At 48.4% G+C, this 17,497-nt stretch overlaps 2 protein-coding genes across 2 annotated transcripts; both read right to left on the bottom strand.

Moving 5' to 3' along the window:
- Positions 1-10: 10 nt before the first annotated feature.
- LOC138238334 (ovarian cancer G-protein coupled receptor 1-like) lies at positions 11-1,866 on the bottom strand. Its single transcript, XM_069188627.1, has one exon. The coding sequence runs from the start codon at positions 1,838-1,840 to the stop codon at positions 866-868; it is 975 nt and encodes a 324-aa protein (XP_069044728.1). The 5' UTR covers positions 1,841-1,866; the 3' UTR covers positions 11-865.
- Positions 1,867-9,724: 7,858 nt separating this feature from the next.
- LOC138238210 (ovarian cancer G-protein coupled receptor 1-like) lies at positions 9,725-10,681 on the bottom strand. The gene has a single exon (XM_069188261.1). It carries the CDS (start codon positions 10,679-10,681, stop codon positions 9,725-9,727), a length of 957 nt encoding a protein of 318 aa, XP_069044362.1.
- Between the last annotated feature and the right edge of the window lie 6,816 nt (positions 10,682-17,497).

Below are 17,497 nucleotides of genomic sequence, written 5' to 3' on the forward strand. Positions count from 1 at the left end.
TTTTTGTTGTTGTTGTTGTTGTTGTTGTTGTTGTTTTAATGAGTACACCACAAAACAACACCCTGGAGAGGTGGTTTGGCAATAAAGGGGACAAAAATGGAAGAACCGACTAAAGGGATTTCTGAATCTCTGGCAAAGGTTTGTTAAAGGACCAGTAAGGAATGAGATTTTCTTGTGTTTTTAAAATAGAGCTCTAGCTTCAAAACACTTTACCCCCTTTTTACCTCTGACTCTAAACCCTTCACCTAAGTCCGTCCCTGTAAGAAACAACTGAGTTTCTGTGTGCTTTGAAAATGAGACCCTACAATCCCGAATAAAGGACAGGAAGCATGATGAATAGAATACATCTGTGAGCAATCAACTGTTTGTCAATTCAGCTTCAGTACACCTTGCTGTTTTGTTTCTTTTATCCCTGGTTAAACTGTGAAAGATGTACTCGGAGGCAGGTTTGCCACAGATACTGTATTGCAAGTCAAACAAGTGGCTCACAAAAGAAACACATAGAATAACAATGGCAGTCAACAAGATTGTTATCATAGTCATCCTTATTATCATAGTTTTCCCCTTTCCCTCCTTGGATCTTTGCTGTGCTGCATTGAATAATTTGTAATCATTTGTAAATTCGGGAAAAAAACCTCCCATTCTTTAAGAATGGTGTCCGTCCTGGTTAATTGCCACAAAATAAAAATCTGATGAAGGGAGGCACTTCTTCACCTGTATGATAAGAAGCAGGGATGCTAGGTTTGGCTCGCCGGTTGTTGTGTTGCATAGGTGTACTGAAACAGCACCTCGGGTTAAAAGTGGAACGACAGCCCATCACTGTCAGTCTTGATTCAGTCAACCTCCCAGCTATAGGCTTCTCAGCTCAAAGAGCAGACTCGGCCTCACACAGCAGCTGGTCGGGCCCCTGCTCTTTGGGATCAGTCCCATGCTGCCCCGGGGCTCTGGGCTGCTCTCTGATGAACAGAACCACAAGAGGGGCAAACACCACACAAAGACTGAGGATCCGCGGTATAGCAAGGTAAAATATGGGAGGCAAATGCCACCAGGTTGCGTGAAAATATGTTATGGCTTGCATAATGTGAAACGGGCTGTATATCAGAATCAATATGAGCAGGGAGAGAGTCAGTGTCCCCACAGCGCCTCTCCTGTCAGCCTCCGGTACTGCAGGGGCTCTGGCCAGGGCGATTCGGGTGCCCACGCAGAGGTACATGAGCAGGAACAAAGGCAGCAGGTAAAAGACCAGCATGTACACAACGAAAAAAGCCAGGGTGGCCCAGAACATCTGTAACAGATACAGGGAAAGAATTGCACCAACCCACCAGCCCAGACAGATGCCTACGGCGCATTTAAAAGCAGCGATGCAGGCACGACCTGCAGGCTGAGCAATAACCAGGTAGCTCTCCAGGGTGATGCACACTAGGAACCCGACGGATGACAGACTGCTAGCACGCAGGAGATACCAATTCTTTGTCTTTAAATAATACATATAGGGGAAACCGTTCAAGTGGCGATAGATCTCAGTCGGCATGGCGGCCACCTGCAGGAAGTCTGCCAGGAGCAGGTTGAGCACGTAGACCGAGAGCCGGGTGCCAGCCCGGTACCTGCGGTACAGGTGGCGCAGGGCCCAGCAGTTGGCAGGCAGGCCCATGCAGAAGACGACGATGTAGATCACGGCCGGGAGGATCTGAGCCGTCTGGTAACACTGCTCAGGCGAGGTCGGAGCGGCGGACGACACGGGCGACTGCGTGTGGTTCGTGTAGGAGGAGCTGCTGTTCGCCTCTCTGGCAGCAGTAGTGGGAAGTAGGGTGTCGGTTTCCGGGATGGCGTAGAGCTCCATGGCTGGCGGTGGGGGAGGAGAGAAATGCCGGGGATTAACCTAAAAAATGAGATCACAAGATCGTGAGCGCGGGGCACAGAGCTCAGAGCAAAGGGAACACTAACATGGATCAACGATACTGTGGCGCTCTCGGGTTCAGGGGAGTATGCGCCCTCGCCGCTGCCACCTCAGGTCCGCCCCCCACCTCTGGGGGCTCGAACCCGAGCCTCTGGCGTCACTCAATAGGGACACAGCCAGTTGATCTAAAGGGAGATCTCCCCCCAGCCCGACGGCTGAGGTCCCTGCTATTCACAGGGAAGGGCGGTGACGTCACCGCGCTGGTAAGCCGGCTCTCACAACCAATGGTGGCCGTATGCGTTACAATACGATCCATCGCTTGCAGTGGTTCTCTGCTGCAGAAATCTGATCCGCACACTGTCTGGATAAGAGAAGACCCCACTCTTTTGCTCCCTCACGTTTTGTGCTCTGAGTGACACCTGAATTACCCAGCTTGCTCCTGAAGAGTGGGACTACACTCATGCCAGAAACCCCTCAGATAACTTGAACCTTTTCAGTGCCCTAAACACGAACAGGAGGACCTTCTCCTCCCACCTGTTCCGCGCCGAAAGGAATCAGTGGACGTGGAGACCAGGTGCCCTCCGGGCCACCAGGGGGCGCTGTGGAAGCAGGGCGATTTTGAGCTCTTCATATGTGCGTAGCCGCTCTGGTCTGCAAGGGCGGAAGTTAGTTGTCCCGTTTGGATATTTGTGTTTCGCAATGCGCCCTGCTCTGAAGTCCACCTTGGTGCAGACTTTGCTGAAGGGAATCGCCCCCAGTTCCTTGTGGAGTGGTGACATTTCATGTTCGAACCCACCAAAGCGAGAAGCGGTTGCCATGTGGAAAACAAATATCCACCTGCTCGTAAAACGAAACTTTTTTTTTTCTTTTTACAGCTTTTAAACTCATAATATTGAATTATGTCAAAACGAAATGTCGTTAGGCTGCTTCAGGTTCACGCTGTATGTATTCTAGATACAAAGCGTTGACGCAAAGCTTTTATTTTGTCCCCCTGTTTTGACTGATGAATGCTCGTTTAGTGGACCTGCAGTGTGTTTTGTACACGGAAAGACTGATAGTACAAAGCTTTGAGGTTCTGCCAGAGAATCCTTTTCAACGGGAATGAACGTGTTATGTTCCCTGTTATGTCATTTTTTTTTCCTCCAGGGCCAGATGAAATATTTAACAGCAACGAGCTCTGACTCAACAGCGGTATTGCCAAGTCTTCCAGTGCGGTCTTGGAGGAAGGGCTTAGTGCCGGATTTGGGGAGGCGCCCGTGATGTCCTGCCCGAGTACTTAATTCAATTCAAGGTGCTTTATTGGTGGGACCAACGAGTAAAATCAGTGTTGCCAAAGCAGAACAGATACAATTAACCTAAAAAAAAAATCTGCAGACATTCACAATACAGACACATCATAAAATATTCACATTTAAACATATGGAGCATTACTGGGAGACAGGCTCAGGTTCCTCGGGCTGGGACAGGAGATCACATACTGGGCTGCCAGTTCAACTGAGTTCCCTCCTCCCTCTCCCAGTAGGATTGGGGGATTGGGAGTTGATGTGATTCTGGCAGGTGTAGAAATTCTGGGGGATTCGAGTTGTAAATCTGGGGCAGACGGGTTCTCTCATCCGATTATATTTGTCACGGTGCAGTAGGAAGCGCACTTTCTGTCTCTCGCTCAGCCCCTCTCGGAGACCGGCAGGTGCTTTTTAATAAATAATAATAATAATAAACTTTATTTTATATAGCGCCTTTAAAGGTGTCTTCTCAAAGCGCTTTACAGGATGACAACAACAATAAATAAGAAGAATACACAAGATAAAGTTATAAATCAGTGTTGCCTAGAAGAAAAAGGGGGAAAAAATACATAAATATGTAGATAAAAAATGAAAATCTGGTGAGAGGAGCGGCAGCCAAACGCGCCAGCGTTCCCTCTCGACCGGAACCAGAACCGGAAAGAAATAAACTCACTCCGCGAGTGAAAAAAATAAATAAACCGGCCCTGCTGCCCTGTCCATTTTTTTTAAATATATGTTTTCACTCGCGGAGTGAGTTTATCAAGGTCAGGGAAAAGGTAGGACACTGCTACAGAGCCCTTATTACTGAGCGAAACGTGGGCTTTCCGCTGTCAGAAACGTGCTTTTGAACGGACGCCGTATTTTTTCCTCCACGGCGCTAATTGGTTTATCTAGAAGCGCAAAGCGGCAGCAAGAACAAGAATATCGCGCGATCACCGCGGATTGTGCATGAAATGTATCGCGAAATTAAGCGACAGTTGAAGGTAAAATGCCACGTCTGGTACAGTTAATCATCATAGTGCTTCCTTCGGTAGTCTCTCTTGTTTAACGGTACGCCCGGGTGTCCTTAGGCTTATAATGATTCTGTTCAAACGAACTAAAAAAGTTCAGTCATGGTTGCACCCCAGTTCAAAATCCTTTGTTGAACCCTCACGAACCCTAAAGTGAGCTGTAAAATTAAATGTGGGTAGCTTCTGGGTACTATCTTTGCTCAATGTAATGTAGGTTATCCGTACACACAAATTATAACTATTTACATGAACTACTTAATTATCCGTCACATAATCACATGGTACTACCACGTAATTATATGATGTGTATAAAATATGTTGGGCTTTTTTCTTGTGTTTCAACAGGCTGTGGAATAAACACAGGCTCGGGAACAACATGTAATTATGGCGGGCTTTACCGTAACCCTCTATATGATGTGATGCCGTGTATTTGTTTCGACTCGTTGTTGGTTGTTTTTTTTTTTAAGTGAGAGAGAGAAACCACCCTCTTGATAGAAGCGTGGCAGAGGAAGTAAGATAATGAGCCATTTTCGGGGTTTTTTTTCTGTCAGGAACACCTGTCCGATCAAACTCGATAAATTTGTTTACGTCGAACATCGAACCGACCACTAGCGCTGAAAGATCAAAAGAAAAGATAGCAGTGATATAAGAAAAGATAGCAGTGTTATAAAAAAGCAGGATGTAAAGGCTCACGAAATTAGCTCTGGGCCTCCCATTAATATATTTAGTTATTGAATTTAGTCAGTCATTTGGCCAGTTACCATAGAAACTTTCTCCACAGAGAATGCGTTGTTGATCTCTTCTCTGCAAACAGGTGCAAAAGCTTGGCCCCATGCCGTCTGTTCCCTGACAGGCTGCTGTCATGGCTAGATGATACAGGCAGGTGGTGATACAGAGTATCGTGGTTCAGTATAAAGCTCTCAAAGCTCAAGCTTGCCTGGCACGCTGACACAGTGATCGGCATCGCCACTTCGTTGCGCGGAGACCCTGGGCTCCTGTTTGCTCGTCCGCCTGAGGTTCCTCCTGGGAACCGGTTTCCTCCCACCGTCCCCAGACAGGCCGGTGGGTTCATTGGGCTTCGAGGAAAATTAGCCCCTGCTGGGAGTGTGTTTGTGTCTGTCGGTGTCGGTGGAGAACAGGCGGCCCGTCCAGAGGGCGGAGCGCTGGCTCTGCGGCTCAGGATCTGTGCCTGTGGCTGGAAGGTGGCCGGTTCGAATCCCGCGGCCTGCAGAGGAATCCTACTCCGTTGGGAGCGAGGCCCTTAACCCCAGCTGTTCCAGGGGTGCTGTATAAATGGCTGACCCTGCGCTCTGACCCCCAGCTTCTCTCTCCCTGCCTGTGTGTCTCATGGAGAGCATGCTGGGGTCTGAGAAAAGACACATTTCTGATGCAGGAGATTGTATATGGCCAATAAAGTCATCTTGTCTGATCTGAGAGTGCAACCTGCCTTGTGCACCATATTGCTTGCCAGGACAGGCCCCGGCGCCCTCGCGACCCTACATGGGATTAAAAGAGTTTAGAAAATGGATGTGTGGACTTTAATGCTCCTGTAGCCCCAAGCATTCTGCGAGGGCAGATCCCGAGAATCACACTTCTGCGTCCTGCAGGGGGGACAGGTGAGGAGGAAGCATCCATCAAGGATGGAGGAAGGACCTCATCCCCAAGACTGCATGATCACAGGATTCATCTATCCGAACCCAAACCCCAGCCCCAGGAAACCCAGATCCAGAATCGAACCCAGGGCCCCAGTACTGCGAGGCAGCAATGCTAAAAACTATGCTACCGCAAAGCCAGCCTCTGACTCTATGATGTATATCTCTTACAGTATCTAGATAGATCATGGAAGGTTCCAATGGCACAGTGAAGAAAGGTTAGCAGATTCTGAGAGGCGACCTTAAGAACAGAGCACGGGCAGAGCAAGCTTCTTAGTTTTGGTCCAGTCTCGAACCCGAGCGGTTTCCTCACCTCCTGCGTCACAGAGCTCCAGGTGTGTCCCTTCAGTTCTCCTCCTCCGGAGGTCCTCTCCACCGCTTCCCCGCGAGTTGTTTACTCGTCCAAGACGAGTCGCAGAAGCAGGCCTGCCGGACGACAGGCTGTCAGGTCTGCAGGCGATATCCCGCACGCGACACGGAGGATCGGCCAGAGCTGGGGTGAAATCCAAGCCCTCTCTCGATCAGGAATGACCGTGGATTGAAGACGAGTGGAGGAGCTGCGGTGAACCAGCCTCGGAGCTGGGGTGATTCAGGCAGAGTGACGATGGCGACGAGCAAGAGCCCGTGCTCGCCGAGGAGCTTCCTGTGGGCCAGGAAGTGATGACGATAGAGGCGTTTCGGCTCCAGCTGCCTACGAGCCGCATCTGAGCTGCACTGCGGACGCCTGGAGGGGCTTTCCGTTCGAGAAAGATAGCCATCGCAGCTCGAAACACAGCACAGCAGCGGAAGACACACGTTACGTTCACAACAGGGGGTGTCAGAGGTCAGAGGTCAGCGCGGGAGCCATTTCTAAACTCTTTCGACGGAAAGTTGATGACTCGAGGAAACAAGCCACCGAGTCGTCGCTGAAGGTTATGGTGTGAGGTGATGAAAGGGTTAAGAGAGAGAGGAGGCACAGCAGTGCAGCGATCAGCATTGCGGCCTTCTGGGGCCCTGGATTCAGATTCCAGACCTGGGGTGCTGTGTGTGGAGTTTGTACGTTCTCCAGTGTTTGCATGGGTTTCCAGTTTCCTCCTACACTTTAAAAACATGCAAGTCGGTAAATTGGCATCTGGGAAAACCCTGGCTCCTCTGAATCCTTGTGCTGGATAAAAGAGGAGGGACGGACCCGGAGCCATCATCCTGTCCAAACCCAGGCTCGTCTGAAGCACCACCTCTCTGACAAGGCTGAAAGCAGTGATCAATAAGCTGGAGATCACACTGACTGGTGACCAATGGGCTGAGCAAGTGCTGCCTGTGTGAGCTTTAATGCATGTAGGATGGGTGTGTGTGATGTGGTTGGACACAGTACTTTCATGTTCACAGTACACACTGTGATCTACACACTCACATGCACAGTCCACTCATGATCAGTACAAGGCAGCTGGGCTACATCCTTTAGGTCAAATGTGAAATACTGGTCTACCACATGAAGTCAGATATGTTTAAATAAACAGGAAGAAGACAGAAGAAACAGTTGCTGTTCCTTTTGCAGGAGGTTTATTTGAAGGGGGATGCATCACATGACAAAACATATTTCAGCACAATTTTGTATCATTGAAACAGAGGTTAGAGGCAGCATAGAACAGAAATGGGCAGCCTTGATCACGTCCGATGTTTAAACTCTTAGTTCCCCAGTGATAAAGGGTTCATGACTCCAGGCTTTGTAGTGGTTTCACAATCCATTCTTAAATGTGTGACTTGACTACCTATGTGCACATGTGGCTACCCAACGGTGCTGGCAAAATATAATGTCACTTTTGTGATGTCACAGTGATGCTGCTGTGACGTCACTGTTGTGATAGCCGGGCATTGCGGTGGCACTGTGGCTAAGGATATGCGCCTGTAGCTGGAAGGTTGCCGGTTTGTATCCCGTGGCTGGAAGAGGAATCCTACTCTGTTGGGCCCCTGAATATGGCCCTTAAACTCAACTGCTTCAGAGATGCCATATGAATGGCTGACCCTGCGCTCTGACCCCAAGCTTCTCTCTCCCTGCCTGTGTGAGCAAGCTGGGGTACGCTAACAAACAAATTCCAAATGCATGAAATTGTACATGGCTAATAAAGTGATCTTATCGGATCTTATTGTGAGTCCCAGCTCTGAGTAAGTTTAAACCATTAACCTACAGAAATTATTTTCTTGAACATGTAGATCTTTACACCTGATCACTCAAAACAGTCACTTCATTCAAGGACACAGTGACCTATAAAATACCTGTGAGCCTGGCGAGAGACATTCCAATCACAGGATTAATTAAATAATTAGAACAACTGTGAGCTTAGAGCAGCTGTGAGCTGCGAGGAACATCAGGACCCCTGGGAATCTGCCTGCTTTAGATGCTCCTGTTAATTAGCCTGGATCTTACAAGAAACCAGCCTGCTCATCCACTGAATTGATCCAGTGAAGCCGTGACAGTCAGGGTGAAGATGAAAACCAGGAAAGGGGAGCTGTCCATTCCAGTTGTGGATGAGATCCGTGCAAGCCCAGGTCTGGTTGGACCCTTGGCAGATTTTAAATCAAACAGCGACGTTGTATGGACTAACTGATCAGGTAGTCTTATGTTCAGCAAGATGTTAAGGGCTGTGCCCTGAGAATGTACCTATTTATGTAGTTATGTCGTTTTGATGTCACCCCAATGGAAGAAGAAAAGACGGCTAAAATCTACAGAGATTTACGTTCAATTCAATTCGTTTGTGTATAGCACCTTTCACAACAAGGTTGCCCCAGGGCGCTTAACATGTTTACATGTTCCACATAGCTGTGGTTTCCTGCTTTGACTCCCTCCACTGTGGGGTCTCCTTATCTGATTGCGGTGTGTCACATACGCTGGATAAGATCTCAGAAACTTCCCGCTCCAGCTCTGAGCTTCTCTGACGATCACCATCACAGTGTTGGAGCTAATATTATACTGGGAGGTGGCAAGCACACAGCAGTCCATAAATCCAGCAGGAAAAGGCTTAGATAGCTACTGTAGGCGATATGGACATGGTCAAAAATTTTCAAACAGAGGAATGGGGTAACGTTTAATTCCATGCTGAAAGGAAAGGAAAAGAGACACCATTTTTGGTCTTTGCGGTCTTCTTCAAGGCTGAGCCAATCTTGTGTCTCTCTTCTTTTCCATTCAGCAATGCATAAACCTTTACCCGTTCCGCCGCATCCTGCGCACGCTAACACAGCTACCTCCCTGAACTTATTTGAAAAATAAAAAAAAAGGTTTCGTTTTTGTGAAGAAGAACCTTTGAACAATAGGTACATTCTCAGGGTACACATTCTTTAAGTGTTGATTTTCAGTCTCAAAGTGAAATCAAACTGGGTCCTGGAGGGGAGGGTGCCTACAGATTTTAGTCCTTTCTTTAGGTTCACTTCCAACCTGCAGCCACTTTAACTTCTGGAGATCACTGCTGGTTCATTCCAGCTGGACGATGGATCCTCCCAGAGAAGGGATGGACCGTTCTGGTCACGTGTGTCCAATTCCAAGGCTTGCAGGGTTTTGACATAGGCCAGGGCTGTGTCAAGGAGCCTAAACACTTCCATGAATGACTTCTCTATAAATCATACGGCAGATATGCTGCATACCAGCTCCTAAACCGAGAGCCAAACCCTTCACTCCTTCGCTCCCATCTTCCCCCTGGCCTGGAGGATCTGATGTCTTCTCTAAGTATCAGATACAGAGCGAAGCTGGGAGCCTCTGCCTCCTAGTTTTTAGATCTGTCAAATTGTCTCCCCCCCACTTGATCACATGACAGAGGATGGCGGATCTTACCCCACAGCTTTCTGGGAAACGTGGTTCAGACAAGAACCGCCATCTGCTCTTGTCTGGGCATCTGCTGTATCCTGTCACCTTTAGACTTCATGAACACTGGAAGACAAGGTGTGGACAGTGTCTCTGTCTCCTTCTCTTCCCTTCCCGGGTCTCCACCAGTGTTGGATCAGATGGGACAGCCCCTGACAGCAGGAGACAGTGTCCAGGCTCTCTCTGACATCGGTCCTGAGGAGGAAGTACAGGATGGGGTCCAAGAGGGGGTGCAGGCAGCGGATATTTAAGAGCACACCTTGACAATCCGTCACCCCCTGGGGCACGTCCACCTTGGCTAAGTTGTAAATGACGGTGATGACATACAAAACGAAATGAGGGGCGAAGATGCCAATGAAAATGAAGAGGACGAGGGCCAGAGTGCGCAGGATCCTCTTCTTTTCCTCAGGAGGTAGCGTGCTCAGTGTGACCAGGGCTCTCCTGGTGGAAACGCAGAAGATGAGGAGAAGGGCCAACGGTACCAGGAACAGGATGGCCAAGTAAACTAGCAGGAACTCCGGAGATGCCTCAAGATGAAGATTTTCCAGGCAGTTTTTGATGGAGGTGAGGAGGACAGCAGCACCCCACACGGCCAGGGAAATCCGGCTGACGAAGCTGAGGCTGTGGTGGTTGTGGTGCCACACCGGGCGGGCGATGACCAGGTATCTCTCCAGACTGATGCACAGCATGAACCCGATGCTGGCCAGCAGACCCACCTCAAACACGGCCACGTTGACCTGGTACACCACCGTCCAGCTGCACACGCGCTGATCCGTGAAGCTGGCGAGGTAGATGGGCACGGTGGCGATCTGAAGGAGGTTGGCTGCAAGGAGGTTGATGACGTAGAGGGGGGACACGCAGTCGGCCTTCACGAGGCGGCACAGGCCGTGGATGGCCAGGCAGTTTGCAGGAAATCCAACGAATATGATTATGTAGTGTGACACAACTGTGAACACATCAAGAGGCCGCAGGGGAAAGAGGTCACTGCAGTTTCTTGTGTCTGCCATGACATATTTGTCGACTGGGCCTTCAGGGGTTTTTGTCAACAGGGGACTGAGCTGTGTGTCCTGTCTTAGTCAATGGGGACTGAGCTGTGTCTCCTGCCCTTGTCAATGGGGGCTGAGCTGTGTGTCCTGTCCTTCTCAATAAGGACTGAGGTGTGTGTCCTGTCCTTTTCAATGGAGACTGAGGTGTGTGTCCTGTCCTTGTCAATGGGGATCAAGCTTTGTGTCCTGTCCTTCTCAATGGGGACTGAGGTGTGTGTCCTGTCCTTGTCAGTGGGGATCTTTTCCTGGTGATCAGCAACCCAGAGCTTCTTCTGCTCCGGGGTTCTCCAGGTGAGTCCACCAGGCGTCTCTCTCCCTGCCCTTCTCAGAGCCTCAGGGGTGTGGAGGAGCTGTACTGCAGGGGGGGACAGTGTATCACCTGAGAGGACAGACTGGGGGTGTTGAAACCTTGCTTTGAGACTTCACTCACAGCTGAAGGCTCTCCTAAAAATTAAACATGTGAAAGGGCAAATAGCAAAATGAGCAAAAATTTCATAAGATGCAAGACTTGAAAAAAATGTTCCCTATTTCAAGCTTTTGACTGGCCCACTCTCTATCTGATCATCCCTGAAAGTTATGTGAGCTTAATAAAATTATTGTTTTCTAAACAAACAACACACAATCCCCTGCTCCTTTATTGTGGGTTACAGGTGAACTCGATACAACTATTTCTCTGGTTTAAAGTATTCAACCAATCACTAGCCAGTCCATGAAGGATGAAGATCTCATCTGATTTTTTTTTATCTGTTCGGTTTAGAATAACTGTCTGGGCCAGCCCTATCAAAGAAACTGTCACGCTCATAAACCCCTCCTCTTAAGGACACTCCAGGCCCTCCTTGTTTTCTACTCACCTCCCACACCTGCTCCCTGTTCCAGCCCCCTTTTCAGTTCCCCTTAAAAGCCAGACGCTCACTCTGTTCCGGGTTCTGCAAGTCCGGGATCTGGAGCGCCTGGTCTCGTTCCCCCCTTGTTCTCCCCGACCCTCCACCTGATCCCGTAGAGTCAAAAGGTTTTTAATTCTGTTTGTCTTCATCCCAGATGGACCGTCCCGGCTTTGGACATTTGCCTCGCATTGGATTTCCCTTTGGACTCTGCTTTGGATTGTTTGGCCCGGACTCACCCCCCCCAGAAGCACCATGGACATGCCCCCTGTTTCGATTCCTGAACCCCGTATGCTTTTATTTCCCCTGTATTCATCTTTGCTGACAGGAGTTATATTTTTTCCTCAGTGAAATAAACAACCCCACAAGCATTCACAAATGAGCCAAAACAACATCTCCTTTCTCCAAGGAGGAGTGAAGACTTGAAACTGTAGCACGGGGAGAGTGAAGACTTGAAACTGAAGAGCAGGAGGAGTGAAGACTTGAAACTGTAGCACGGGGAGAGTGAAGACTTGAAACTGAAGAGCAGGAGGAGTGAAGACTTGAAACTGTAGCACGGGGAGAGTGAAGACTTGAAACTGAAGAGCAGGAGGAGTGAAGACTTGAAACTGTAGCACGGGGAGAGTGAAGACTTGAAACTGAAGAGCAGGAGGAGTGAAGACTTGAAACTGTAGCACGGGGAGAGTGAAGACTTGAAACTGAAGAGCAGGAGGAGTGAAGACTTGAAACTGTAGCACGGGGAGAGTGAAGACTTGAAACTGAAGAGCAGGAGGAGTGAAGACTTGAAACTCAAGCACAGGGAGAGTGAAGACTTGAAACTGAAGCTGCAGGGCAGGAGGAGTGAGGGAGGTTGGCTGTCTCCCCAGAGAAGAGCAAGGGCAGTTTGTGAAGAGCCCGGTGGAAGCCGCTGTAGCTTCAGCCTGTCGGACCGGAGAGTCAAGGAGAGAGTACAGCACGCTGGACATGAATGATGACACAGCACCAAAAGCAGTGCCTCGGCGTTAAACAGAGAAGCAGCAGTTGAATAACAGAAACGAGACTTGTCCATTAGTACAGATCAGTAGAAAGGGACCCGGTCAGAGCAGCAAGCCTTGGAAAACTGCAAGTCCTTGTGAGCGAGCCGAGAGATGCCACAGACCCGCGGTCATCACCCCATCATCTTAGAGGGTCCGGACGATGACCTTGAACCTCATTGGGATGGGACCCCACTCCTGATTCGGTCTTTTTTTCCTATTTTTAAAGCATTTTGTACTCACCTGATATGCAGAGAGAGTGCTGCTGCTGTCAGTCATCTCGCCTGACAGGAGTTATTTTTTCTCCTCAGTGAAATAGTCAAACATTTGCAAATGAGCCAAAACAACAGTCCCTTTGTCCAACTCACTGTCACACCTACTGCATTAACTTCCTGCTGGGACTGTAGGTGATGAGGCTGTGAGCTCATTCATTATGAAATACTTTGGAATCAGACTCAAGGGATTTTCCAGGTGCATACAAAAAAAGGAACATGGCATTATGAATGACTATACTGATGGGGACCAGTACAAAAGCAGTCCTCTTCTGCGAAAAACCTCTGCCTACATTTCTATGTTGCCGAATTTGAGATTGTTAATCCCTTAGGAACCATAAAAGGGAAACAGAAACGCGTCGCTGTTTACTTTCAAGTAGGCAACATTGACAAGAAATACAGTTCAAAGCCTGAGAACATTTACCCACAGGGTGGGGAAAGTAGAGGATTCTATGGCACTATAATGACTATATCAGCAGACAATCTCACAGCCCACTCACTCTTTGGACTCAAAAGCAACTTTTCAGGTGGAAGAATCTGCCGGTTCTGCATGCCCACAAGAGAAGATATGAACATCAAATATAGGGAAGAGGAGTTTACTCAAAGAGACAGCAGTAACTATACATATCAAGGAACAAGTAATAGGTTTATTCCCTGCTGAAAAGAGAAGAAAGAAAACATAATGTTTTGGCTGTGGAGCCTTCTTCAGGTGTGAGAGGACTGCTCTCACACCTGTCTGGGCTACTATAGTGATACTATAGATATCATCTGCAGGCTGTCCGGGACAATCCTGACCATGGGTCAGTTTATGGTGTGCTGAGAGAGTGTTGCTTCTCTGCTCTTAATCATGCTCCGGCACTAATACATCTATTTCCACCTGATGTAATGCATGATGTTTTAGAGGGTGTCATCCAATGTGCCCTCTAATTTTTAATGGCCTATATCGCCAAAATGTCCAATTGTGCAAAGTTTTTCCCCCCAGTGACAAACACTTGTGCGCACTCAATAGAGTGAATGTAAAATTGTAAACCTGAAATTATTTGTTGTCAATATTGTCATTCTTATAGAAGCAGAGAGATGTAAAAGACGGGGACAGCGACCCCACGAGCCCGGTCATGGAGACTGAGTGAGCCGAGAGGTACGAGACGACGAGAGCAAAGATACCGCTGATCGAGTAGCAGTAATACTGCACAGAGCCGAGCTGGGCCTCTCGCAGCCAGTCTCCTGTGGTCAATCTAGCATTTTTCAATTGACGACCGTGTTTGTTTTATTATTATCATATTTTGGGGAATGTAATTTTTTGTGTGCAGTTCTGATTTCCTCACCTGTGTGCGCGCATGGCTTAGAGGAAATGCTGGTGTGGTCCCCAATGTTTTGAGTAGGGTTCTTGATCAGCTTATCAAGGACAAACACTTCGACCTGGGCCAACTAAATTTTGAAACTGAGAATCTGTCATGCTCAACAAATGATAAAACATCTAAGCCACAGATCTTGACTGAAAGAATGTTAAGAAGTTGGGGGCGCCTGCTCGGGACAACATCAGAAAACCGGACCCTGTTTCGTCTGCTCCCACAGATGGTTGGCCCTTATGTGACTCCTGATAGGGACTGGGACTGCTATCTCTTACTGTCATGATCGTAATCCGTCCTCTTAAGGGCATTCTGGCTCTTTCTTATTTTTCTAATTACGTGCACCTGCCCCCTATCCTGCCCCTCCTTATCTAAGCCGGGCGCTCTCGTTTCTCTGGGCTCTGCACTGGAAGACGGACGCCCGGAGGTCCGCCTACCATCAAGTCCCTCTACCTTCGCGGCTTGAGGGCATAGGACTCCTATCGGCATCCTGACCCAGCTGAGTCCGGGGCTCAGGGCGTCAGGCCTTGTCTTCCCGTTTTTTATTCCCTGTCCCTGCACTGGATCCCATTCTGGGTTTTAGCCGCATCTTGTTTGTCTCGACTGGATCACCCGGATTTGGAGTTTGGAATTAAGTTTGAACTCTGCATACAAAATACTTCAGATTTTTTCTTTAATACTGTATAAATAGATGAATACGTGTATACTGTAGGTTTGCCAATATCCACGTGCAGTGTTATCAGTTCTATTCTTCAAGTAGATTTACGCTGTGTAACAGAATTCATGTAAATGTGAATGAACGATAATAATGGTTACTACAACAAAAACAGCAACTAGTAATAATTCAGGTGGGGAGCTGCGTCAGCGTGCGTAGGCTGCAAAGGAACAAGTAATAGGTTTATTCCAACGTTTCCGAAAACACAACGTTTCGGCCGTGGAGCCTTCTTCAGGTGTCTTCTTCAGGAGCCTTCTTCAGCCTTTATTACTACTTATTCTCTTTCACTCAGCTCGCAATCACGAGGAGTTACGAGGGCTTTTTATACCACAGCTGTGGCCATGATCAACCTCCGATGTTTCAATAATTATCACGATAAGATCAAAGCTGACCTGACATGAGGATTTTATTATACCTTAATGCAGAATACAAATACCATAGTGTTTTCAGCTGCTCAGAAAATAACACCCACATCACAACACAGCAGAGCCTCTGCCTTCTTCCTTGGACACAAAGAAGGAAATCATGACTGAACAAGTGGAACTTGGTTTAACTTAAATTTGAACAAGGTTTAAAAGTAGCTTTTGCTCGGTTACTCCTTCCGTTCAAGATGAGCCTCACTGCAAGATCCCTTTCTGGTCTGACTGTAATGGAGAAATGTGGGCAAGTAAGGGAAAACTCATGAGGAAGGAGCAGCAGTTGTCAAAAGAGCAGACTGTGTGGAGAGACGGGGTTGCGGGCCGACACGTGTACAGGTGTTACATTATCTTAGTGTAAATCAGGGGTGTCCAGCAGGGGGCAGATCTCTACAGCAGGAGCTGGGTGAAGCTTTTAAAAGGGTCTGAGACAAGCCCGGTAACAGGCCGGTTCAGCTCGTTAACTGTTGAGCTGGAAGCAAAAACCCACGGACTCAGGCACTGAGCAGTGCCTGCCGTGCATCAACACTGCCCTCTAGAGGAAGGCCTTTAAGAGTCTTATCACTGTTAGAACAACTTGGCTGCACCTATCCATTTTCTGACCACTCCTTTAGGGTCAAGAGGAAGCTAAAAATCTATCCCAGCAAGCAACAGGTGCAAGGTAGGACACACCCTGGATGGGACGCCCATCACAGGGCAGACAGACACTAACACAGACACCAGCGCCAATTTCCCCAGAAGCCAATTAACCCAGCAGCAGGTCTTCAGACAGTGGGAGGAAACCCAAGCAAATACTGGGAGAACATATAAAGTCCAGCTTCGATACAGGATGGTGAAATCTCCCATTTTTGTTGGGCATGATTCTGTATTCAAGGTCTTGTGACAGCCATCTGTTTTTTTTAATATTTAATATTTATTTTTAAATAACAATAATGAATAATTCCTTACACTTAAATAGAGTTTTTTTTTCTGGAGACTCCACTCAAAGCTCTTTACAGGAAATGGGAAATCCCACCACCACCACCAATGTGTAGCCCCACCTGGATGAGGTAAGACATTAATAAGAGGTCATGACTGGCAAAGGTCAGGGGGAAATTTGCCAGGACACCAGGGTCACACCCGTACTCTTTTCAAGAAATGCCCTAGGATTTTTAATGACCCCAAAGAATCAGGACCTCAGTTTGATATCTCATCCAAAGGACGGTGCCTTTGTACAATAAAGTGGTCCCATCACTGTACTGGGGCATTAGGACCCCTAAGTTGGTCCTAATGCCCTAATGCAAGGGCTGTTGGCATCTTTCTCAGAGTGGTGGGAGTGTGGAACTCGAGGTTTTAAAGGGGTAGATGGACCACAGGGCGTCCTCTCTCTTGAAGTCTTTCCTGTCTCCCAGTTTAATTTTCTGCAGGTGGGTGAGTTCCTGCTGTGGCTTTGTGCTAGGCGGGGAGGGGTAGTGGTGTCACAGTTTTGTGGTTAGCGGGCACAGGGTGGACGGTATCCTCTTGACTTCTCTTCCCTTCAGGGAGCCTGCACCTCAGCCTGGCCCTGGTGAGGGGTGGCAGGCTGTGTCCCTAGCTCATCTTTTGCAAAGGCCACGGTATTTTTACTTTCTGAGAAAAGGGGACTGACAGCTAAATGTTTTGAAAAAGGGCAAGGGCCATATCCCCCTGCAGCTCCCAGCTAGCAGCCCAGTGGAGCTCAGCGGGTGTGAGCCTGGCCTGTACCTGGATGGAAGTCTCCTGGGAAAGCTAAGGCTGCTGCTGGAAGAGGTGTTAGTGGACCAGTAGGGGGCGCTCACCCTGTGGCCTGTGTGGTTCCTAATGCCCCAGTACAGTGACGGGGACACTAGACTGTAAACAGGTACTGTCCTTCATGTGAGCTGTAAAACCAAGATCTTCACTCTCCATGGTCATTAAAAATCCCAGAGTGTTTCTACCTTGCCTTTATCAATCATGGCCTCCTAATAATCCCCCTATCTGAACTGGCTTCATCACTCTGCTCTCCTCCCCACTGAGAGCTGGTGTGTGGTGAGAGTACTGGAGCATCATCCAGGTGGGGCTGCACACTGGTGGTGGAGGGGATCCTTCTTACCTGTAAAGCGCTTTGAGTGGAGAGTCCAGAAAAGCACCAGAT

Source organism: Lepisosteus oculatus, chromosome 4, assembly GCF_040954835.1.
Source record: "Lepisosteus oculatus isolate fLepOcu1 chromosome 4, fLepOcu1.hap2, whole genome shotgun sequence".
Taxonomy (NCBI): Eukaryota; Metazoa; Chordata; class Actinopteri; order Semionotiformes; family Lepisosteidae; genus Lepisosteus; species Lepisosteus oculatus.

Coding starts and splice junctions, on each gene's coding strand:
- LOC138238334 (XM_069188627.1), bottom strand. CDS start 1,840: ATGGAGCTCTACGCCATCCCGGAAACCGACACCCTACTTCCCACTACT.
- LOC138238210 (XM_069188261.1), bottom strand. CDS start 10,681: ATGGCAGACACAAGAAACTGCAGTGACCTCTTTCCCCTGCGGCCTCTT.